The sequence below is a fragment of the Spea bombifrons genome, chromosome 1 (assembly GCF_027358695.1).
Source record: "Spea bombifrons isolate aSpeBom1 chromosome 1, aSpeBom1.2.pri, whole genome shotgun sequence".
NCBI classification, from domain to species: Eukaryota; Metazoa; Chordata; class Amphibia; order Anura; family Pelobatidae; genus Spea; species Spea bombifrons.
In genome coordinates this window covers 83,339,622-83,364,817 of record NC_071087.1, presented here as the reverse complement: position 1 = coordinate 83,364,817, position 25,196 = coordinate 83,339,622, and the positions used below count along the sequence as shown (strand labels likewise).

Sequence of the window (25,196 nt, the reverse complement as noted above, 5' to 3'; positions counted from 1 at the left end):
CAAGATGTTGCTGAACACATATATAATTTGGACAATAAATGAAAAATCGTTCTATAAGAAGTTCAAAATTCCAGGTTTGAAAACTGTAATGTACATGGTGACCCCCAATGTCCAAAAACATGCCGTACCCATGCATGTAGGGTATCGATGTACTCAGGGGTTGTTGCTGAACACAAATCATTTTTTTGTATTTTTATCTACTTGCTCATACCCTGGGAAAGCAATCTACTGAAAGATTTTTACAAATTAAAAAAATACAGAAATGTTTGACACAGTTTGGCACTAAATGGTTAAATAAAAAGTGTTAAAATGCCCCTAGAAAACTAGTTCGGGCTGTCAATTGTTAAAATGATATATTGTTCTTTTGTTCAGCACTTTGGTTTTTCTGGCTGCTGTTGGGGCCAAACTCCCAGCATATCTCATTTAAAACAGTAATGCATCATGTTTCATAATTAAGCCTTGTTAGAACAAAAATAAATGGACATACCAGGCATTTAAGGTGTTTTCAACGACAAACACCGAAATACATTGTGGGGTTTTTTTTTTTTTCCATTTGCACTAGGCAAATTCAGTTTTTATAGATGAAACCCCCCCAAAAAAATTCTTAATTGTTCCCACTTTTTTTAAAAAGAAAATCATACTAAACCATGATTTATATTTAATTATAATTTCAGAAGAAAGCCTTACTTGCCCTAGATAAACCAAAACAAACAATAAATAATTTGTGGGGTAAACTAAACGAGTTAGTAGAACAGAGACATAGCAAAAACATGAAAACCGCTCTGGTTGTTTTTGGAAAACATTGTAAAATAACCCTGGTCCGTAAGAAATTAATAATTTGACACCAGCGGGAACACCCCCATTTAAAAGAAAAAATAGGCGGGGAGCGGGGCGTGTCAAGACCCCGCTCCTGTGACCCAGAGGATTCGGGTCTTGACCCGGAGAACCGGAGAAGTAGCGCTCACCCGGCAATCTCCAGGTCAAACCCGGAGAGTTCCCAGGTATAGTAATTGGTTAGGATGAGCAGTGCTGCCAAACGGAGGGTCAGCTTGCCTTCTTGGGTGCTCTGCCCCCCGTATCCCGCTGCTTAATGGGCCGGTTAAAGGAGAGATCCTTGATCTCCTCAACCAGTCCTTTTACACAATGGAGGATTTGCTGACTCAGCACAGCCCCCATAGACTGCATCAGAAGGGGCTACACACCTCTAAGACACACAGCGCAGGATATGACATCATATCCAGCCGCTGTAAGGCAGTACAGGCTTTGACAAGAAGGGGGTGGCTGAGGGCGCTGCCCTAAGGTAAATGCATTCCTGATGGTGAGCTAAACATGCATACCAATAAAATGCTTATCATCTCATGATGATGACCTAAATTATTGTTTTATTAATGACATCTTTGTATAAGTAATGGAAGGTGAAGTGTGCTGGAAGCTTAAGAAAGTTTTTTTCGCTCTGTAATGCTCCCCATTAAGCTGCTTAGATTTGCCGAGCAAAAAGAAAAATAAGGTGACTTGCTGCCCTCTGCTGGCAATACTGTGCAATTGCAACTCAGCGTATGAATGGGATTCCTTCAGCTGACCAAGCAAATTCATTAAACGTGAATGAATGAAGAAGAGGCTTGAGACGCAAGCTCCTACTTTACGACAGACAGTAAGCGATAGGGCTTTTTGGCAAGATGGTTTCCTCCGTGCTGTGTGCTGGCACGGTAAGCAGGTACAGTTGTGATTTAAGGCTGTAAAGCTGTATTGAAATGACCTCATACAGAGTAGTATATACACAATATATAGTCATGGAAAGGAAAAAAAGTTTTCTGACTATAATCTTTTCTTAATAGTTCGTAGAGGATAGTTTCAGAACAACAAACTGTGCACATTGAACACAATTAAAGGTGTACTACGTTGCTACAATTCACTGGCCATTTTGCACCATGAAATGCCCTTCACCTTGTTTCCTCAGGGTAAGTTCGGTCCTCCAGAGAGATGGCAAGCAGTTCGGCAAGCAGTTTCTCTTTGACCATAAAGAGGAGACCTGTTGGAACTCTGATCAGGTATGATGTATACATGTTCCAGGATTCATCTGCACAGTACAATAACATATGAGGTCATCTGTATGGTTGAAGCTCAAGGGACAAACTTATTCTGCTTCCTTCACCCCAGAGGATGTGCTTCGCGTTCTGTGTATGAATCACTAAATGCAGAGCGCGTACATATACATGCGTGTATTTATCTTAGTAATGTTCCTTTCCAGGGATCATCTCAATGGATCACACTAGAGTTTCCAGAGAGCGTCTGGGTTTCCCAAATTGACATCCAATTCCAAGGTGGTTTTTCCAGCAGAACTTGCACAGTGGAGGGTGAGTTTTCGGCTTTATAACTCTCATTACCTTCCCCGCCAATACAGGTTTTCAGGATCTAATCGGATTACTGTAGGGGGACCAATTATTGCCTGACGGTATCGTGCATTAGTTTCTTAAGGAGTTAAAAACATGCAATGCCTGTCATATACCGATTTACAACGCAGCTTTCATATACTTCACTTAAAAAAACATACTCGGTTTGGGTGTTCGCTACTAACTTTTGTCTGTGCCAAGTGTACAAATATTGTGTATATACAGTATACATTATGCAGTACAATTGTAGTATATAGTGTTTATATGTATACATATACCCACACGTATATATGTTGATTTGTGTTGAGTGACCGCATGGAATTTTTATAGCCGGGATCAGATTATTTTGATTTTAACTGGATGGTTGTATACTGTTCCATTTATGGGTATTTCTATTTACAGGATGCCAAAAAGGTGAGGAATATGTGAAAATAGCAGATTTTTACCCAGAAGACATCAATGCCCTTCAGATATCCTTTTTTGGAGTGGATCTTTGTTTTAAGTTGACCGGGTGTACACTGTGTACTTAAATTATACTATAAATGTGATTGAAGCACATTCTGCAAATAGGCCAGAATTTCATTATTTCCATACAAGCATGCAGATATATCTGAAAGTACTTTATCTCCGTTATGCCTTTCATGTTTGATTTCTGTCTTCTCCAGACGCAATAGAAAGAGTCTTTATCACCGCAAGTCAAACGTTCTACCGGTGACCATCGGCTGAACTGTATTTTCTGTTCCAGTGTTATAGTTCTCACGGGTTCTTATAGCATTGTCACCATGAATCAGTTGCTAACTGTCCCACCCCTCACCTGTTCTTTGTGTAATTGAAATAGGTACAGTCAGTTGCGTATTTAAGATTAAATTGTAGGCATTATTTTAATGTTGTTTCCTTAACACCTTTTCTCCACAAATTTAGTTTTCCCGAACAGTCCGTGCAGAAGATCAGAATTTCGTTCTCGAACACTGCAGATTTCTTTGGAAGAATTGTTGTTTACCATCTGGATGTTCTAGGCCGGAAGTAAAACGGGTTTCCATTTTTGGTGAATGGAGAAGTTTTTATTTTTCGAGTAGAGGTGGACCAAGAAATGGCGTCCTATACAAGCTTGATTCAAAACTGAATACATTAGGATAATAGTAGTGACTTCAACTGGAATTTTTACAATGTAATGTGAACATTTGGGGCAAAATGATGGTAAAAACGTGGTGCCTGTTCATCAACGTTACGATGAGTTTTAGCACCCAGATTAGATATATGGTCTCCTCAATCATCATCTGTTTTACAAATGTTATTACAAGCATTTTATTAAATGAACCCACTACACCTTAACTCTTGCCCTACAGATCAATGACTTTACCAGATGATAGCCAATACCCATATACCGTATTGGCTCGAATATAGGCCGCACTTTTTTCCCCCACTTTAAGTCTTTAAAGTGGGGGTGCGGCCTATATTCGGGGTCTAGCGCCGGGCAGGCAGCGGGTTTAGGATACAGATCCCCGGAATCGGTGCAGGGGACCCGTATCCTACTCTTTGATACGCTCAGACAACCTCCCCTGCCAGCACTTCGCACGGGGGGAGTGCCGGCACGGGAGATTGTCTAAGCGCATCGCGCAGACGTTCACCGGCAGCGGCGACGCGAGCATAAACAACCTCCGCTGCCAGCTCGTCTGCACGATGTGCTTTAACAATCTCCCTTGCCGGGAATTCCCACGGGGGGAGTCCCGGCAAGGGAGATTTTTAAAGCACATCTTGCAGACGTGCCGGCAGCGGAGGCTGTTTCTGCTCGCATCACCGCTGCCGGTGAACGTCTGCGCGAACAATCTTCCTTGCCGGTACTTCCCACGGCGGAAACAATGATTGATTATGTGCTGTGGATAGCTTTTAGAGCTATATGAAAGAGGGACATTGATTTTTGCTCCCAAAACATTACTTTTGTTTATAAAGCGCCGGCAAATTTCACAGCGCGGTTACAGTCAGTAGAACAATTTATAAACACATACAATACGCATACACACAATAACAAACTGGTGCAAAGAAGAAGAGGACCCTGCTCTTGTGAGCTTACAATCTAGTCGGTGGTTGAGGGGTAAGTGAGACAATAGGAGAGGAGTGCTTGGATGGGGATGAGTTGATCTGGTTCCAATGATGTGTTGAAGCTGTTGATTGTTCAGATGGCTTGATTACGATGGTTGGGAGTACTGGGAGGGAATGTTGTACGCTTCCCTGAACAGGTGGGTTTTCAGAGAAGTTGTGTACGAGACAGAAAGTCTGATGGAACGGGGAACGGAATTACACAGGAGGGGTTCAACACGGGTGAAATCCTGAATACGGGAGTGGGAAGAGGTAACAACAGTAGAAGATAGCGGCAGGTCGTGAGAGGAGCGAAGGGGGCAGGTAGTGGTTTATTTGGATAGGAGGATAGAGATGCAAGGTGGTGCTGAGTTGTTGAGGGCTGTATAGGTCAGGGTTAAAAGTTTAAATTTGGTTCTGGAGGGTATGGGGAGCCAATGAAATGATTGGCATAGTGGAGCAGCGGATGAGGAACGGCGGCAGAAAAAAATGAATCTGGCTGCAGTGTTGAGAATGGATTGAAGCGGTGACAGGCGCGAGAGGGGGAGACCGGTTAGTAGGGAGTTGCAATAATCCAGGTGGGATATCACAAGGGAGTGGATTAGTAACTTGGTGGTATCTTGCGTGAGGAAAGGGCTGATTCGGGAGATGTTTTTCAGGTGGAGGCGGCAGGATTTGGTGAGTGACTGGATGTGAGGGATGAAGGAGAGAGCAGAGTCAAGGGTGACACCAAGGCAGCGAACCTGGTCTGTTGGTTGGATAGTGGAGTTGTCAACAGTAATAGAGATGTCAGGAAAAGTGGACAGAGCAGATGGCGGGATTACCATGAGTTCGGTCTTAGAGATGTTGAGCTTTAGGTAACGGGACGCCATCCATGATGCAATTCCTGATAGACAGTGAGGTGAGGTAGAAGAGAGGGGGAAAAGTCAGGAGCAGAAATATAGATCAGGGTGTCATCTGCATATAGGTGGTACTGAAAACTAAAGGAAGAAATAAGTTGTCCGAGGGAAGAAGTGTAGATGGCCGAAAGACAGCTTGTCCTTCTAAAGATGTGTGCCTGGAAGTTATTGTGGAGACTGACATAATGAAGCAGACCCAAATATCAGACAGACACATCTTGTATCTTATAAAAGCTCATTGGAGGGCATTTGTTTATCTGGGAGCTTGGGGAAGAGTTTTGCCTTCCCGTTGACTTTAATTTATTATTAAGGTCAGCTTCTCTTGTGTGTTAATATTCATAGTAAATTATAACTATTATCTTCCTCTGTTCTGGTTCTGTATGATGCACCGTTAATGAGGGAAGATAAACAGCCATCCCGGTATAATGTATAGTGAAACTGGTGAGACAACTCAATCTATTATGCAGAAGAAGCCAAGCTCCACCGGCAACACAAATTCACTGCCAATGATCCCTTCTATACATCTTAATATTAATTTAGGAAAAAAAGAAAAAGCCTGAATATAAGACGACCCTATAGGAAAAAAGTTTTACCAGTAAATGTTAATTCATTTAAACACTTTTTTTAATAAAAGCTATGCTTGAGAAAAATATTTTGGTTTTATTTCCTTCTATTTTCCAACCTGCCCCCCAGTTATGCACATCTGCCCCAGAAGTGCCTTATACCCCCTATATGCCACTGTGCCCCATGATATGCCTTTTAACCCTCTAAATGTCACAGTGCCCCATGATATGCCTTTTAACCCTATATGCCACTGTGCCCCATGATATGCCTTTTAACCCTATATGCCACTCTGGCACTTAGAGGGTTAAAAGGCATATTATGGGGAAGAGTGGCAAATAGGGAGGTTTAAGGCATTTCAGGAGGCAGAGTGGCATTAAAGGGGTTAAAAGGCATTTCACAGAGCACTCTGCCTCCAGAAATGCCTTACACCCCCCATTTAACACTCCCCCTCCCTCCTCCAAACTTACCGGTGCTTCTGAGTTGGGGGGGGCGCATAACACAGGAGAGTCCAGGTCCCCTGCATCTGAGCCCCAGGTGCTTAGTCCGGGCAGCATGTAGAGCTCCACGCGAATCGCATAGAGCTCTACACGCTGCCGGGACTAAGCACCGGGGACTCAGAAGCACCGGTAAGTTGGAGGGGGCATAACACAGGAGGATGCAGGTCCCCTGCATCCTCCTGTGTTATGCCCCCCCCAAACTTACCGGTGCTTCTGAGTCCCCAGTGCTTAGTCCCGGCAGCGTGTAGAGCTCTACGCGATTGTATCGTGTAGAACTCTACGCGATTGTATCGTGTAGAGCTCTACGCGATTGTATCGTGTAGAGCTCTACGCGATTATATCGCGTAGAGCTCTACACGCAGCCCGGACTAAGCACCGGGGACTCAGATGCACCGGTAAGTTGGGTCGGGGGTTAACACAGGAGGATCCAGGTCCCCTGCATCTGGGTCCCCAGTGCTTAGTCCAGGAAGCGTGTAGAGCTCTACGCGATTGTATCGCGTAGAGCTCTACACGCAGCCCGGACTAAGCACCGGGGACTCAGAAGCACCGGTAAGTTGGGGGGGGGGGGGTTAACACAGGAGGATCCAGGTCCCCTGCATCGCTGCGGGGGATCTGGATCTTAGTCTCATAATCAGACCTATTTGAGGTCTGATTATAAGACGACCCTGATTATAAGACGAGGGGTATTTTTCAGAGCATTTGCTCTGGAAAAAACCTCGTCTTATAATCGAGCAAATACGGTATATATATATATATATATATATATATATATGATTAACAGCAATCACATTCCTATCATGCCCAGGCATACCCAGATTCCAGGATGTACTCGCAGACTTGGCATGATAGGCGTATGATTGCCCTATCTACCCCTTCTCACTCCCTTCTGCCCTATCTACCCCTTCTCACTCCCTTCTTCCCTATCTACCCCCTTTCCCCTGCCTCACTCCCTTCTCCCTACCTACCCCTTCCTAACTATCTACCCTTTCCCTCTTTGAAGTTCACTTACGTTTCACATATACCAATCCACACACATACCAATCCACACACATACCAATCCACACACATACCAATCCACACACATACCAATCCACACATACACCAATCCACACGTACACTAATCCACACATATATACCAATCCACACACATATATACCAATTCACACATATATATACCAATCCACACATATATACCAATCCACACATATACTCATGCACACATATACCAATCCACACATACTAATCCACACATACCAATCCACTCTCACTGAATGCTTTCCTACCTTTCCTCTTTTCTCCTTACAGCTTCTTTTCCTCCTCTTCGCTCGTCTTCTTCAGTTCTTCTGTCCTCTCTGTCTTCTTCCGGGTCAGAGGGCACGGACAGCGGTGGCCGCGGCTTCAGTGCTGTGCGCCGGGATCTGACAACAAACCCCGGCACACAGCAGCTGTTGCCGCACGGATCACAAGGGAGCGGTATCGGAGGTCTTTAACAGACCTCCGGCTCCCTTGAGTGATTTTAAGCCGGGTTCAAGGGAGATCCTTGAACCGGCTTAAAATCACTCAAGGGAGTCGGAGGTCTGTTAAAGACCTCCGATACCGCTCCCTTGCGAGCCTGCTCCTCCAGCGGCGGACATTACTGTGCGTCTCTGGAGGGGTGCCGGGTGCCCCCCTGATGAGCGGCACCCGGTGCGGACCGCCCCCCGCCCCCCGCTAGGTACGCTACTGGCGGCGGCGGACCCCGCGGCGGCGCCCCCTGGAGTGTGGCGCCCTGTGCGGTCGCACAGGTCTCACACCCCAAAGGCCGGCCCTGGCAGGACCTATGGGCTGCTGCCGCTATATGAAAGTCAAACCCACAGAGCAAGATTCAGAATTAGGACAACATCCAGATTTTGAAATCGAAATATTGGGCACACGTCTCATTTTGTTGTTTCTTCAACTCCTTTAAATAGTCTTTGGGCACTTGATCAGTGGAATGAGCCACAAAAACCACTTGGCAAGTCGTAATCGTGCATAGCGGAGGTTATAGCCTAACGAGTAGACATACACGCAACACCAAGTACATTATCACTTTATAAATAAACATTTAATTAGTGCAAGCACAACCGCCATTTCCAGTGGGTAGATACCCAGTTATGTAGTTCAGCAACAGCTGTAATATTATTCAGCCCTTCGTATATTAACATATGTATAATAAAAATATCAGCACCTAGAAAGTGGGAAATGGCAGACTGAAATGTCTGCTGATGTATACATGAATAAATAATGATATATATATATATATATATATATATATATATATATATATATATATATATATATAATATTATATATGTGGAATCCTGGGATCCTGCATTGTGTATCCACTGGCTAGACATGCATATAAATGCCGTTTGCTGGGACTGTTTATGCCATCATGCTGTAAAATTATACATATGTTTTTTAAAAAAAGAACCAGTATTTTTTCTGTTAACAGCATATGTTAGATTTTACAACTTGATTGTATAAACAGCTTGACACTTTAGTGTCATGTGTTTGTGTTATATGGACACCCTATTAATCTGGCAGTATTTCTTGGGTTTGGCTTGCGTCCGTTCATTTAAAAATGTCATATTGTATACAACTATTTGCATCACACAAACAAAATACACATTTACCGTATTTGCTCGATTATAAGACGACCCTGATTATAAGACGACCCCCCAAAATCTGAATATTAACTTATGAAAAAAAGAAAAAGCCTGAATATAAGACGACCCTATAGGAAAAAAGTTTTACCAGTAAATGTTAGTTCATGTAAACTATGTGAACAATTGTTTGTTAATAAAAGCTATGATTGAGAAAAATATTTTGTTTTTATTTCCTTTTTTTTTTTCAACCTGCCCCCCTAGTTATGCACATCTGCCCCCAGGCTTGCCACTCTGCCCCAGAAATGCCTTATACCCCATATATGCCACTGTGCCCCATGATATGCCTTTTAACCCTCTAAATGCCACTGTGCCCCATGATATGCCTTTTAACCCTCTATATGTCACTGTGCCCCATGATATCCCTTTTGACCCCCTATGTGCCACTCTGCCTCCAGAAATGCCTTATACCCCTATATGCCACTCTGGCATTTAGGGGGTTAAAAGGCATATTATGGGGCAGAGTGGCATATAGGGAGGTAAAAGGCATTTCAGGAGGCAGAGTGGCATTAAAGGGGTTAAAAGGCATTTCACAGAGCACTTTGCCTCCAGAAATGCCTTACACCCCCCATTTAACACTCCCCCTCCCTCCTCCAAACTTACTGGTGCTTCTGAGTTGGGGGGGCGCATACCACAAGAGGATCCAGGTCCCCTGCATCTGAGCCCCCGGTGCTTAGTCCGGGCAGCATGTAGAGCTCCACGCGAATCGCGTAGAGCTCTACACGCTGCCCGGACTAAGCACCGGGGACTCAGAAGCACCGGTAAGTTGGGGGGCATAACACAGGAGGATCCAGGTCCCCTGCATCGCTATTTGAGGTCTGATTATAAGACGACCCTGATTATAAGACGAGGGGTATTTTTCAGAGCATTTGCTCTGGAAAAAACCTCGTCTTATAATCGAGCAAATACGGTATATAAGCACTAACCAGTACTAAACAAAATACATCTAATAAAAGGGAACAAAGAAACCCTATCAACTCCAGATAGAAAATATAAAAAATACTCCCTTAATCTGCAAACACAGCACAGGCTACTGTGGAGCTAAAGAAGAGTAGCCAGACCATAACATTTCAGTAGTCAGTCGGTGCCTTTCTACATCGCAAAAGAAAGACATTAATGCCCCTGCTTGATTCTCTTACAAGATAATGTAAATGTAAATGTTCATCACAAGTACACCCTCTAGATTGTAAGCTCGTTTGAGCCGGGCCCTCCTCACCTGTTGTCTCTGTTAGTCAATTTGTTATATTACATGCTAATTGTTATGTCCGGTCTACCCATTGTACAGCGCTACGGAATTTGATGGCGCTATATAAAACAATAAATAATAATAATAAATAATAAGTACACGTCTTATTGATGCATTCCTATTTATTAATCTATTAGCCTATACATATAACTAAATGCTGACGTGATCTGCAGTTTCTGCTGCAAAGAGATGGCTCCATCTGATGTAAATGTGATGTATTTCTGCTCCGGGAGCGCTTTAGACATAACGGGTCTTCTCGCCAGCTTTGCTGATTTATTCAGCTACGTTTGGAGCAATTTTTTTTCGTGGCCCTCTTTTTCATGATCTTGGATGTAGGGTTCTTGTTCATAGAAAGATGTTTAGAAATCCACTCGAGATAATACTGGGTGGCGGCGTAAACTCCAGGGCTTTTCTCCTGGGCGCAGCCGGAGCCCCAGCTGGTTATGCCGACCACAGTATAGAACTTAGCTTTGCTCCTTTTGCACATTAAAGGTCCTCCACTGTCACCCTGTGAAAAACAAAGAAAAGAAAACATTCCTGAATAAGGACTTTCAATAACTACAACGCTTTAACTGAGTTTCACTGTCTTTGCTTTTCCTTCCTGTTCCTGGACACAGTGTTACAGAACAAGTACTGTCCAGGACGCATAAAACTATAACAATCCTCACCCATCATCACCCATGCCCAGAGTAAAAAGAGATGCTTACCTGGCAACTATCGATGCCTCCCTGCTCATATCCAGCGCACAGGTTGTAGTCACCCACTGCTCCGTTGTACCAGGTTGGGCGGTTGCAACGGTCAACTGGAATTAAATTCACTGGGGCTTCTTGAAGGACATCTGATGTTTCTGAGGCTAAAGAGAAAAAGAGTATATTAAACATAGGACCATCATCAGAAATCTTGTGGCCCAGTAAAAACCTAAAACATGGCCCCTAACCCATACAATGCTACTCACACCACCCTCACAATGAGGCCACCAGGCCCCAGAGCTTGCACTGGGGCCACCAGACCCCAAAGTCCAGAAAGGCTCAAAGCCAACAAGGGAAAACTTCAAACACCAGTCAGGAGGCAAGTAGCAAACCCTATATATAGGTAAAAAACCTAGGATAAAGCTGTGCTTACATCCTTCTTTGAGGACACCCCAGCCAGCGACGTAGCAGTCATCTAGGTTGTCCACTATGGCGTGTTTGGCAGGAAGGCAGGCAGGCTGGGTGTAGTCATCAAATTTGATGGGCTGATTGAGCCGGAGCAAGGCGATGTCATCACGCTTAGAATCCGGGTCGTACGTCTCATGTTCGATCTTCTCTTTTATGATTCTGATCTGAGCATGTGCCCCCATGTCTGAGAGTTGGTTGGCCCCAAACACGAGTCTCCAGCCATAATATTCACTGAATAAACCAAAATACAAGTTATTAGTGATCTTTCATTCTTGGTCATTAATAAATACCATACTGACCCCAACGTCTCAATAGGGCAAGCCCCTCATGAGCTCGATGTGGTTATGTGAACGGTTAAATCTTTAATTTAATCTCTAATTAATATCCTGGGTGGACAGACAAAGAAATGCACTAGACCACTAATTCCAAATGGTATATCGCCTTGTGCTCGATTTTCTGCAACACCCACAGAGGCCAGCAGTCTCCTAAACTGACCCAATTCTGCATTCATTCTCCCATAAAACAATTAAAGTACTTACTCGCCAACATCCCGGAAACAATGGGCAGCTGTCAGAACCCATAAATTACTAAGGACGAAACCTCCGCATACGTGGGAATACGCATCGTCCCTGTACTCCTGGATGCTGACTATCCAGGGCCAGTTACCGGGCTCCGCATCCTTTCCTCCTACCACGCGGGAGCCACGGAAATCCTCCACTAAGGGTCTGTCTCCACAGACTGAAATAGAAATAGAAAGACATTGGAGAAACAAGAGGTTTTACTTTAATGGAAAATGAAGAACATGCTGAGAAAGAATAAAAAGGTAGAGAATTGTTATAAAATAAAGTCAAATAAATGTGTGGAGGGGATAGATATAACTATACTCAATTCTAAAATTATATCTGGACCATTCTTAAAATTCCCAAGATTTGCCATTATTATTATTTATTACTAGTAGTATTAGTATTATTATTAACCCATTAATGACAAAGCCCGTACATGTACGGGCTCAAAATGCATTGTTTTCAATGGGTTTAGGCACCGCCCATTGTCCTTAAGGGGTTAAAGGCCATGGTTTACAAATATAAAATACCATTAAGAACAAACATCTTATTTTTTCACAGTAAATAAAGTAAGATTTCATTTTATTGCTATTAACATGACATACAAAATCATAACACACACACATTATTAAATAACATCCTGATTTTAAAGCTATTGGACAGTTATAGGCATTAACGTATTGGACCAATGGGGGGAGGGGTTAGTTAAGGAGTTATTTATAGAAGAACAGGCTGCACAAATATAAAATATCCATGAATTGTAATAGTAATGGTAATCATCTGCATCTCCCCTAAAACCATGAAGGTTGTGTCATTAGAAACATGTACTTTCCTTCTGTAATAACAGATCTACTTACCTCTATAGTCAGAGCTCTCCGATGTTCCTAGGAAAGCCCAAATAATTATAAAAATCACACACAACTTCATGCTTAGTCCATGGCACTGAAAAGCAATCTGTTTATTCACAACAGTGTGCAGAATATGTCGTGCACCTGCTAGGATTCTGGCATCATAAAAGCAGAGGTAGGTATGAGGTCACAAAATAGTGAAAGTGTGAAACATGGAAATACAGACTGAAACAGGGAATGAAATAAATAAATCAATCACTTACACGTACAAAACATAATATTAAACGGACAAAAAAAGCACTGCTTTTCTATCATGTCTCATAAAATATTAATTTGCTGCTTTTAGAAGAAAATTTGTAATTTCAACAAAAGCATCCAAACAGGAAAACGTATGGTTTATAACAGATTTATTTAAGCGATCAATGTAAACGGGAGTTTAAGCAAGCATGGGATAGGAATAAGGCTAAGCGGGCTATAACAGGGACTAAGGAATGTATTAAGGGGATGAGCAGAGTAGATGGCCGAACGGTTTTTAACTGCCATCACTTTCTATGTTTCTATGTTATGAATATAACACATGGATCAAGCAGTGGAACTTAGATGATCTGGTGAACATGACACATAAACGTACATACATACATACATATATACACACATACATACATATACATCCCTTACACACAGTTATACACCAGCAGGCACGGTTATCTGGCTGATGATTACCTATATGTAGCCACCTTGTGCCACGAGAGCGGCATTGAGTAGGAAAGATTTAACTATATATAGAAAATATTTTTATCTTTATTATTTATTTTAAAATAAAACATTACTGTAGACATTTAATCAGCCAGACTGGATCCTTAAGCTTCTCTAATGTGTAAAAAAAATGTATTACAGCCAAATCTGCCAGACTAACAATATATCTCTCCCCTGTGATACTAAATATATAGAGCGATACTTCCAGATAATGACTTCTGCATGCCTACGATTAGTAAAATTAGGCTAAAATGTACCTGATGAGCCTCTGCCTATCATAAAATTAGCATTGAGGGTAATTTAGAATAGTAAGTTTTTGAATAAATAGTAAATCAAACAAGAAGAGGAGGCACCCAGGATTACAGGACCCCGACCAGTGCGTCATCTCTCTGGCATCCCATCTAGGCAAGCAAAAATTATGAAAAAAAAAACGATGTATCCTTCTCTATTTTTTGTATCAGCTCCTGAGTTTTTTCAGCAACTCTCCAGTCGCTATACACAGCGCTCCAGGAGACAGATACGTTGTTACTCTGGTAGATTTTGTTGTATGTTTTTCATTGCAACAGATACAATCATTGATGTTTCATTTTCCTGGGCCGGCTTGGGAAGATGAGAGGATCTCATCTTCCTGATCATGAGAGATCAGGGTCCTGGTAATTAAAAATATGCCAAACCCTGCACATCTAAATTCAGCTAATTATGTATCAAAAGAAAGACTTTCTCTCCTTAAAAAAAAACCAATATATAGTTTACATGGGTACGCTATTCTCAGGGAAGGGGATTAATGGCTGAACCAACATGGCAAAATGACAAAATAGCCCCGTTTCCCTCAGCATGGTGCCATAATTAACTCCGTTATATTTAGATGCAAATATGTAGTGATTTAATATAAACAGACAATGCATATCTTCTTATAAACCAGATCCGTTGCATATGGCCATGCTAGACTTCTGCTATCCCTGCTGCAAAGAGATTCATAATATCCTGAGACTCAGCAAAAAAAAAAAAATATATATATATATATAAAAGGTTTACTAGCAGCCTATCTTCATATTATAAAGTTCTAACATAATCCATTAAATTGCCAGTGAGAGATGAGTTTGTGCTGATGGCCCAGCTAATCCCTATCCATATATCTGTCCACGATCAATAGACGAAATTGCCAGGATGCATGTGAATATGTCTTATTGGCTATACCATTGATTATCCTATAAAAGCTTAATAAACATACATTTATGCCTTGGCTTTGACAAACTGTTTCCATAGAGCTAATCCAATATAGGTTTAAACATTTACATAAAGCACGTTACCCCTGCTTAACCCCATCAAGGATGTGGCTCAAGCCAACCAATAGAGCTCTTTTAACACAGAAACCATATGTTTGAGTTATGAGTATCACTGGTTGTAACTACAGGGGCCAAAGCTGCGACGGGGCCAGTGCCTTTAGGGGGCCTGGTGCGACCCCTTGTTTCCATCTCCTCGTACCAGCTCGGAAGGGCCCTTCCTAAACTATTCAGAAAGCTGCAGGAGTGGTGAGAGGTAAGCGAGGACGAGCGTGATGTATATAAATGTTTTGTATATATGTATGTATGTGAGCAAGAATGTAGAATTGTGTGTGAGCATGAATGTGTAAGTGGGGTGAGATGGAGTGTGTGTTAGTGAGTATGTGTAATTTGTGTAAGTGTGTTTACATATGTGTGCCAGAGTGTATGTTGAAAGTGAGGGGGCAAAGAAGGCACAGACAAGTTGTTTAGTTGGGGGGGACACAGAGCAATTTTCGCACCAGGGCCTTGCGGTTTCTAGTTACGCCCCTGATGAGCATGCATTACAAGGTTCACACAAAAAGTTTTGAAAAATTTGCAATCACACCTTTATTCTTTAAGCACAAAATATTCCTTTTTTAAAAAAAACACACATTTACAAGGCTATAAAAGAATAACAACTCATACTCCATACCACGAACATATTTTTTTGCATAATATCAACACTGTTGCTGGCAAGGTTGAGAGCAGAAGTGTTAAAATACAATCCAAAATGGGGGGGGGAGTTTTAGGCAGATTTCTGGCTTTCTGCAGAGGGACTGATTATCACACCTGTGCAAAGGCACGTTCAGTTATTGAATTTTTTTAATTACATTTTTATCTTATGTAATGATGTTTGGCCAAGCCCTTCAAAAGTAAAGGCTTGGCTTCCAGGGAAGTCTGTCTTAAGTGGCTACATAATGAGGCCTGCAAGCATGACTTGCTACGAGACGCATGATTCTTCAATGCTAGTTCTCAAGCACGAAGAATCGAGCAGGTGTTCCGGGCAGGTATACTTATTGGACCCCAGGTGGATCTGTGCTCCGGGTAGGTATACTTATTGGACCCCAGGTGGATCTGTGCTCCGGGTACTTCTGAAATGAGCACAGGTGACTTACAGAGCCGCTTTCATGGAGATCCAAGATATATGGACTAAAGGTAAACACTGCGGAACGAGTACGGTCCTACCTTATTTTAGAGTCATGCAACCTAGCGGTGTTTTAATATGTATATCTTTGATATCTCTTTCACTGATTATTATCCTCAGCTTCACCATGCTTACAAGATTAATACTATTTTCGGGTAATTTATTAGATGACATATTTCTTCAATCAATACGTTTTTCTCAGCAAATGATTTAATAATGCAATGAATAAAGTCTTTTAGTTGCTAAAAGGCAATTTACGGGTTAAAGGAAAGTACATTCACATGTCCAAGGGTAAATCCAAACTTATAATCCAGCACTGTCCCTCCACGTTTTACATTAAATTAAGTAGGGTAACTTAATGCAGGTTACTGCATGTAGTAGCCGTTCAGGTGACCCTTCAGTACAGGAAAGGTTATTTGCTAGATTAGCTGACCTAATCTCTATACATATAAAAGATCTGTCAGTGCGGCAAGACATAAAACCCACTCAGCATTGCAATTTCCACCATTTGACCACCCATTGAGCATTTCCAGCCTGACTCCCTTCAGAGCCCAAGATTGTTATGTGTGCTCTGGAGTAATGGCTGTAGTCTCCTGTCCAGGACCCTTTCGGGGCGTGCAGTGGCCATGGCAGAAGCAAGAGCTTCTGTGTAGGAGGTCAGCGTCAAGTTGTATGGGTGCTGCTGCATACATGAGAGCCTTGTCAACTTGGACCTGCTATCTGACAATACCTCTGGGAGGTAGGTGAACGCTAAAGAAGGCAGTGGCAGGGAGAAGAGGAGATCGCGAGAGAAAGATGCAAAAGGCAAGAAGAAAGCAAAATTAGTGGGGTAGAGCACAACTGAAGTAAAAACCCCTGTTCTTGGAAATTTGCAGCGAAACACTGCCAATACACTCAAAAAGGTAAAAGAATTTTTTTGGGCGCGCCATTTTAATGACGAGCATACATACACTAGTAATAATACAAAAAAGCCGACAGGCATTTATAATACACTGTATATATTATACACACACAACTTCCATAAGCTTTGATGCACGGGTGCTGCCTCCGGCCACAAATCATACAAAGGAGATTAAAGAGGACACATCAGGTCTTCTTCACAATGCTAATGGTGTGCCCTCATATATATATATATATATATATATATATATATATATATATATATACCTTTAAACCTGAAGTTTTTAGCTTTTCACTATTGTCTGTGAATTTCTCCCTCCCAAGATAACACAAAAGAGATTTATTCACATGACATGAAACTGTTGGGAAAAAGTCCTACTGGTGCAACTGCAACCACAACTCACCTTTTAGTAACTAAACCCCATACTGATAAATTCATACCAAACGAGTAGGACCACATTGGTCAGCCCGATGCTACTTCATTGGCTGAACACAGTGCCAATGCCAGGTGGTATCTCAGCCCATACCGACCCCCCCCCCCAAACAAATACAGCCAATAATACATTTAAACTGCAATCAAGCCATTTCATGAAAGAAATATCCACTTGTGACAGTTTGTGGACCCTGCTGGATGCTCTACTGGAGACGTGGTACCATCCACAGCTATTCTTCATAATAATCTGTGACAGAGACAAAGTCCATCATGTCCCCTAGATACCCATTATAAGCCGTTCTGTTGATCCTTTCCTAGGTTACTTGGCTCTCTGATCATCACTCCTTGTTCTGGAAGAGTTTCAGAATATGATTTTCGATGACCTGTTGAACTGAAGAAAGGTCCAGAACAGATTACCCAAAACACATACAATATTAGATGGAGTGCTAATCTGCCATTTTTCAGATTTAAACCATGTTTGACATGGTTAAGAAAGACACATTTAAACACAGAGGAATTCTACAGGAGGGAAGCATATTTAATGGAGGAAATGGAGTGGTCGGAGTCTAAAAATGAAGAGTCAAAGGCTTAAATTTAATGTAAATTAAGGAACTTTTACTACACTGAAAGATAGATATATAAGTGGAGCAACATTCAAGCAGAAGAGGTTAATACTGTTAGACACTAGGATGAGACAGACATTAGCCTGAAAACAAGATGAGAGCAAGGTTTGATGTTTCTGCACCAGGAAAAAAAGTGTACAAAGTAAATTGGCAAATGGTCCTTATCCCATTTCTAATGCTCAAATATGTGCATACAATATGGTATTTTGCTCTAATTTCTTGCAGGTTTAAAACACAAATGTTTTACATGTCTATGTGAACTTCTTTCAGTATTTTCTATACAAAACATAATAATTAGTAATAATTAGTATTCATTAATACAGAAACTATTGAAAAATTAATCAAAAATCTTTATTTTGCTTGAATAAATATATCAAAGTTTATTTTAAATCAGAACATTTTGATGCAAATGTATTTGCTGCTATACCTTTCTTATGACCCAGAGCCACAGCAAGATCCATCGGCGTGTACCCGGAATCTGCCTCCATGGTCAAATCAGCCCCTCGTTCTATCACAAAATAAACAGTTATCGCTATGCATCAGTACTATTAGGGGGATTTGTTTACAATATTGTTAATGGGGGTTATGGATAAAAATCCATTTTAAAGGCCAAGTGGAGCAGTCGGCATGCCATCCCGTTTGCGGCTATAGGCCTTTATACCACTGTACCAGAATTGCTTTTACACAACCCCCAATTAGCATTGCCTGGAACAAATCAGGAGGCAAACATAGGTAAATGATGTCCATTTTTAAAAAGTTACATCAACGCATTACAAAGGATTCTATAACCTATGCCTAGCACCCTTCTCATTATTGTCTATCACTATCAATAGCTAACTTCTTATATCACTGTTTCTAATACTTCCTATAACAGCATATTTCATCATTCAAATTCTGACCAATCTTAATACCTAGAAATTTCTAGTACTTATCCACCGCCTAGTGGTAATCAGAAACCACTTTGTCTTACTAGGGTAGTGCAGATGACAGGGGCTTGCTAAATCTCCCTACAGATGAAAAAGAATCACAACCAGAGACTCAAAAACATTTAAACAAAACTTATTCAACATTTTGCCTCCCCTTCCAGGAACTAGTAGGGAAATTACTGGAAGCTTCACTGCGGGTTGACAGATGGATAGATTTATTTCGTACCACTTACACATCTGACTATAGATAAAGCAAACTAAAAATGGCTCTCCAGCTGCTGTTAAACTGGGAGTCAAAGGTTTGATTCTATGGATCGCGAAAAAAACTGTCCTGTGCCAAACTTGTGCAAATGCCCTTGCCCTTCCCTGTCAGATGGCCTAATAGAATCTTCACAGGGGCTTTGGTACCCCCAACTGTATTGACCTTCCTCTAGGAAGGGCTTGACCCAGAACTAATAGGGTGTGTTGGCGGCCAATAGGCCAAGACCCACTGCTTCTCCCAAAACACTCTCCATGTTATCATAGCTACCGCCTTTAACATGCTTTACATGGGTAAATCCATGGGTAAACTTTTTTGTTGTTTTGGAGCAGAGAAAAATAACTTGTTGACCTAGTGAATACTTCTGTTGCTGTACATGATCAAGATACTTTTACATCATTCTGGAGTTTTTGCACCTTGAATGGGTTTCAAGTTGTATGATGTCACGGTTCCCTCACACAGGTGAGTAGAAACGACAGATCAAAATTACCAGATTCATTTCTATCAGCGGTGCCAAGGTGAAGCGATCCAAAAACCACGCATGGTTGGAAGTGCTTTGAGGAAAGGAAAAACATGCAGGTATATTTGAATTAGTAACAATATTTACATACCGAGCAAAGCCTCAACGCATTTCACATGATTCCCTCGCACTGCATACAGCAAAGGTGTTCCTCCATTCTGGAATCAAAAGTACAGACTGAGAAACTGATTTAACACAGTGGACGAAAAAAACGAGCTATATGTGACCAAACGATGCCTTGAACCACTGATGCTTATTAAAAAAAAAAAAAACATTGCAGACAGTATCGATTTTAACTAAACACAGTTAAATTGGAAGTGTCATCATCACACGATCACAGGCTGACATGCAGGGGTTCAGGCTGTTCAGGTGTTGACTTCCAAACACCTTATACCAAGTTCAGTTAAAAGTATACGCATGGTCCGCAAATATTCTAGATAAGGATGGCAGGGAAATGGCTGCATAAAAAGTTTTAGAATGACCCTTCTCAAATTTGTCAAGGCTATATGCTTTTCAAAAAATGTTATTAGCGCTACATTCAACACGCACCAAAATCTGAAGAAAGATCTAGTTCTAAAAAAAATGATGCGCATCTTGTCATATTTGCCTTGAAATTATCAAAATGGATCAAAATCCTAGGAATATGAGGCGTTTCCAAAATTAGGACAAATACCACTATGGTTAGTTTCTTTTTTTCATGTGCAATAGCTATGTAATAATTACGGTATAGGTGAAACTGTTTTATGGTCCCAATTTTAGATGGTTTTCATAAATGTCAACTACTGTAGCTGTTGGATCTAACACCGTCCGATAAGGTAATGCAGTTCATGTAGCACCAAGCATTCAGCCACCAAGTGTAGGTTAACATTTTCAATTTCAATTAACTAGAAACCTATGTGGTTTCTAGATGACCGTTCTTTATTCTCTCACCCAGTCATATATATTGATGTCCACCTCCTTACTGAGGAGTAACACCACAATGTCAGAATATCCTCCAGTACTGGCCAGGGACAGAGCGCTCTCTCGTTCAATAGCCAAAAAGTGAGGATCTGCTCCCTGAGAATAAGAATCAAAGGATTAACATTTTTGGCACAACACTACATACACATTTGTGTAAAGATTTAGAACAACACTGTCTCTTTAAATAAGAAAACCACAGGTATCACTAAGCAAAACTTGCATATCATGGTTGGCAAATCTATTCCCATTCTCACGCCTACAAAGACGGCATACGCTGAATTTGGTCCTTAATGAATGAAACACAGAAAAGAATAGTCTCTCCCAACCGGTTTCCCTCTACCAGTTACTAAGTGATTTATCGTACAAAGCAGACCAACATCAGTTGTAGCTTCAAGGGTCTCTCAGTACAGGCAGGGACGTAAGCATAATCAGTTTCATTCTTCTTTCATTGCTGGTTATTATGCATGGATTTTGATTTGGTTAATAAATTATATGTATTATTTCATCCACCAAGTGAAAGTGTCCTATGCTGTTAATTCCTTCCTTAACTGTTCCTACAACCTTTATCAACTCAATAAATAACCGCACAAACCTGCAGAGTTCTATGCCTTACCGCTTACAAGACACAATGCAGGCGGTAATACCAAATACCTACAGCTCTGCACTATTACCATATCAAGTAGGTAACGGGCAGTCTCTATCTCTCCAAAAGCAGCTGCCCACATCAGAGGTGTAAACCCTCGCTCATCGGGACGATTTAGTAATGCCTCATCTGAAAATGTAAAAAAGAAACAGCTGCATAAAAAAATCTCAACGTTAATGGATCCACCACAGAGTGTATTGACTGTAAAATATGGGTCGCCCTATCTCGCCATGTGGCAGGATAACCATAACAGAGACGAGCAAGTATCCAGGATAGTAAGAGGCGATATAGCTGTCAACAATGTCAAATACCTTTCTGAAGATATTCTTTGAGCTGGGTCAACTCTCCTTGTGCAGCAAGCTGATGTATAGACAGGGCTGAGGAAAAGAAACATCGAGGACACTTCTTTTAAAATCATTTTTAGAAATTTGGAGAAAAAAAAAAGATATTTTTAACAGCGTAAGCACTTTTAAGTTCATGTATATGTCTATGTTTAAAAACAAAAAGTACTACTGCACTGAGCTCATAAGAATCAGAAACAAAAAGCGTAACCACTGCCATCCTAATTGAGGACAGCAGCCTGGCTGTACAGTTGTGTGTACCTATGTCTTATAAACGTAATGGACTGCTCAAGGGAAAGATTATTAGCAGGCAAACATACTCACAATCCAGTGTAGCAGGCAATACGGATACCATGTTCCCTCGCTGCCTGTTGGTCAGAGTAGTAGAGTATTTCAGGGAGCCAACTGTATCAAAGGAAGAGAAAGTCTTTTGTTTGGGCAGATCACAACATTTTAGGAGAGAATGCTAACAACTCTAATTGTTAGCATTCTCTCCTAAAATGTTGCAGTAAACATTTGTCTGGCATTTGTACATATCTGGAATGCCAGAGCAATTTTTTGTTGATGACAATTGAATTAATAATAATATACAAAACAATTTTAAAAAAAATGGTTAGTCAGGACCGGCTTCATCGATAATTTTAGTATACTGTCAATTGCCAGGGAGTAAGGAGAATAAAGTGTTAGTGCTTTAAAAACACTATGGGGTTTATTCACTCAAGGAGTTGGCAGGGGAGTCTGCATGAGTGTTGCGGATTCAACTCCCTGATTTCCCTATACAGTATTAAAGGACATTCCTGTGAAAAGTCTATATGTATGGTTTCTTGATGCACACATGAAAATCTGAACTGTTGGGAAGTCCAAGGAGCTGATCAGAATGTATTCAACAAGTCATTCTACTTCATTTGTATCCTATTAGAAAATGTATAGTGGCAGACAGAAAAAGCTAGTGATGTCCTCATACAGCAAACAGGCATAGTATCTAAACATCAGCCTTCAAGAACAGGATCCCCCCCTCCCCTTCAAATGAGTGGTGGCATTTGTGAAAGCTACAAAGTTCATTAGTGAACCAACATTGACTAACACAAAGTTTAAGTTTGGAGAAACACCATTAAAAGGATGGCCCTCTCTAATTAGCTTGCAATTATGTGACACCCAGAGAATGAGATTCGCCCAGAAATCCTTACCATTCAGAGGGGTTACTTCCTCCTCCGTGTCTGAACCGCTCTGGGTTGCCGGATAAAGGTGAAGTATTACCGTGGTCATATCATCACTGGTGATCGGAGGTGCCAAGGCAACGCCTTTCGCTGCTGTCTGGTCCGCCATTACTGTAACACAGAGCTAGAAATTGTTTGTGTAGCCAGTGCACCACAGAGACACAATAGAAACAGAAACCGGCATCAGATTTGGTCCATCTCATCTAATATACACACACGTACCAAAGCAAGAATTCAGAACCTACCCAGTGAATGCCATATAAAGAACACCTAAGTCAAAAATATTGGGGATTCCATCATACGAGCTAAATCAGTGGGACCGCACTGCATATTAGCCCACTGAGACATACGGCCATTTAGTATGATGGAATCCTCAATATGTATGCATCAGAAAGTTGCTTTCAAATAGTATTTGGGGATGTATAACTTTGTTGTGAGTACATCTGGTAATTTCAGCAGTACCCTGGAATCTCAATGTGTATGCTTTTTAGGGTGTGCTTCACCTTCTGTATTTTCGGTATATAAAAATATATATATTTAGATCACTTTGTTTTTCCTGAACTTTGGTGCTCATGTGCCAAAAGCGTTCCCATTGGCGGGATTATGCAACCAAGAAAGGGGTGATCCGCTGCATCTCTGAGCTTCAGGTTCTCCTAAAGGCAAGTCGTTTTTTAAAGGTTTAATGACTCCATATTACTCCAAGTACTTACATATGCGTTATTTTATAGGGAAGGTTATTTGAGACAATGGCATGCATCTGAGAATTTATGAATTTATTTTTAAATATACGTGTTCATTTTCAGCAGAAGGTGACATTTTTTAAGTAACAAGTTGTACTTTCCTGATCCATATTAACAAATCTGCAGAAACCAAGGCATAGCGATTGGTACCTGGGAGTCTGTTGTGTTTTGTACAAGTCAGGGATAGTTTTGTTAATCTGTAAACATCATTACATAGATGCATTTACTTACAGGGCTGGCCAATGAGGTTTTGCCCAGCTGGTGCTAGACAGGAGGCAGCTGCTTGGTAAGTGACAAAGAGTGAAACACTGCAATTTAGAACTTATTCGAAATGAGTTATTCTGGATTTTTTGGTTGCTATTCTGTCTCTCGCTGTTCAAATAAACCTACCATTAAAATTATAGACTGATCGTGTCTTTGTCAGCGGACAAATGTAAAAAATATTTTTTTCCTTCACTGTGCCCAAGTGTCATAAAGTAGGTTGGTTTAAATGCCAGGCTGCAGCAAATTGTGCATATAAACTTCCTTGCACAACAGATGTAAAAGAACAACTCAATATTTCCAGATAAAGCATTAGATATACTCACTTAATTTAGCGTCTTACATCAGCATCCTCCACAGTGCGTTCAGTTTCATGAGTGCAAAGGTTCTGCTGCTGTCAAAAAAAAAAAAGCAAATGCAATTTCAAATACTTTGTATTTCACATACGGTATGATGTCATATAAGTGTGCAAAAACGATTACGTAAAGGGAATTCATTTGCTTATGAACTATATTTGTTTAGCTACAGGGTCTCAACTAAAGTCATCCCCACTGGATCAGAGATAAGTCACCAAGTAAGAACAGCGACACAAACATTTAAAAATTACCTCAGAACTAAACTGTTTTGTAAAATAATAAGGAATGAGGCGAATATGAGGTTACACACACACATATATACATATATATATATATATATATGTATGTATATATATATATATATGTATATGTATATATTATATATGCAACTAAATTCTAAGCCCTTACAAAATACTCGGTTAAATAGCTATATTTTCCTGCAACCCCCTTGTAAAACAACGTCATTGTCAATACTAATTAAGTTTAAGATTACAAGATCTCCAACCCTATTCAGCACAGGCAGAGTTAAAGGGATCAGATACCTTGGCAGAAACAACTAGCAACACTTCCTGGATTGCCGATATTATCGATTCCCTGGTTGGGTAATCACATTCCCCTCTCTGATTGGTAGATAGAACCAATTTTGTCATTGGCCAGGTAGCTTTTTCGTAAACATAGTTAGAAAACAACTTTTACTGTTCCATAAGAAGCCCAAAACGTGATACCCTTTTATATATATTATATAGGGTATTAAGTTTTGTACTTCTTATATATAATTTGGTGGTATGTATGTACAAAACACTACTATTATATAATAATAATGAATGTTTTCTTACGCTGAGGCAGTTATTCAGATTACACGGTTGTTTATGTATTATACCTGAGCTCA

General features: G+C 41.0%; 3 protein-coding genes across 5 annotated transcripts; 1 reads left to right on the top strand and 2 right to left on the bottom strand.

The window, feature by feature from the left end:
• Positions 1 to 1,594: 1,594 nt before the first annotated feature.
• On the top strand, positions 1,595 to 3,722 carry NR2C2AP (nuclear receptor 2C2 associated protein). Its single transcript, XM_053465752.1, has 5 exons — positions 1,595 to 1,714; positions 1,958 to 2,048; positions 2,249 to 2,354; positions 2,793 to 2,861; positions 3,305 to 3,722. The coding sequence occupies exons 1-5, from the start codon at positions 1,677 to 1,679 to the stop codon at positions 3,415 to 3,417; spliced, it is 417 nt and encodes a 138-aa protein (XP_053321727.1). The 5' UTR covers positions 1,595 to 1,676; the 3' UTR covers positions 3,418 to 3,722.
• A 6,786-nt stretch (positions 3,723 to 10,508) lies between these two features.
• Positions 10,509 to 13,003, bottom strand: LOC128500253 (acrosin-like). Its single transcript, XM_053469379.1, has 5 exons — positions 12,934 to 13,003; positions 12,053 to 12,251; positions 11,479 to 11,744; positions 11,064 to 11,209; positions 10,509 to 10,864 (listed from the first exon to the last, which is right to left on the bottom strand). The coding sequence occupies exons 1-5, from the start codon at positions 13,001 to 13,003 to the stop codon at positions 10,634 to 10,636; spliced, it is 912 nt and encodes a 303-aa protein (XP_053325354.1). The 3' UTR covers positions 10,509 to 10,633.
• Positions 13,004 to 17,312: 4,309 nt separating this feature from the next.
• On the bottom strand, positions 17,313 to 24,869 carry RFXANK (regulatory factor X associated ankyrin containing protein). 3 transcript variants are annotated; one of them, XM_053465749.1, is made up of 10 exons: positions 24,850 to 24,869; positions 24,278 to 24,345; positions 22,921 to 23,074; positions 22,058 to 22,138; positions 21,704 to 21,769; positions 21,421 to 21,521; positions 20,720 to 20,845; positions 19,881 to 19,947; positions 18,512 to 18,592; positions 17,313 to 17,852 (listed from the first exon to the last, which is right to left on the bottom strand). In XM_053465749.1, exons 3-10 carry the CDS (start codon positions 23,057 to 23,059, stop codon positions 17,800 to 17,802), a joined length of 714 nt encoding a protein of 237 aa, XP_053321724.1. In that variant the 5' UTR covers positions 23,060 to 23,074; positions 24,278 to 24,345; positions 24,850 to 24,869; the 3' UTR covers positions 17,313 to 17,799. The 3 variants fall into 3 exon arrangements, with proteins under 3 accessions (XP_053321724.1, XP_053321725.1, XP_053321726.1); XM_053465750.1 differs by lacking the exon at positions 24,850 to 24,869 and adding an exon at positions 24,813 to 24,837; XM_053465751.1 differs by lacking the exon at positions 24,850 to 24,869 and having other exon boundaries at positions 22,921 to 23,061.
• Positions 24,870 to 25,196: the final 327 nt, after the last annotated feature.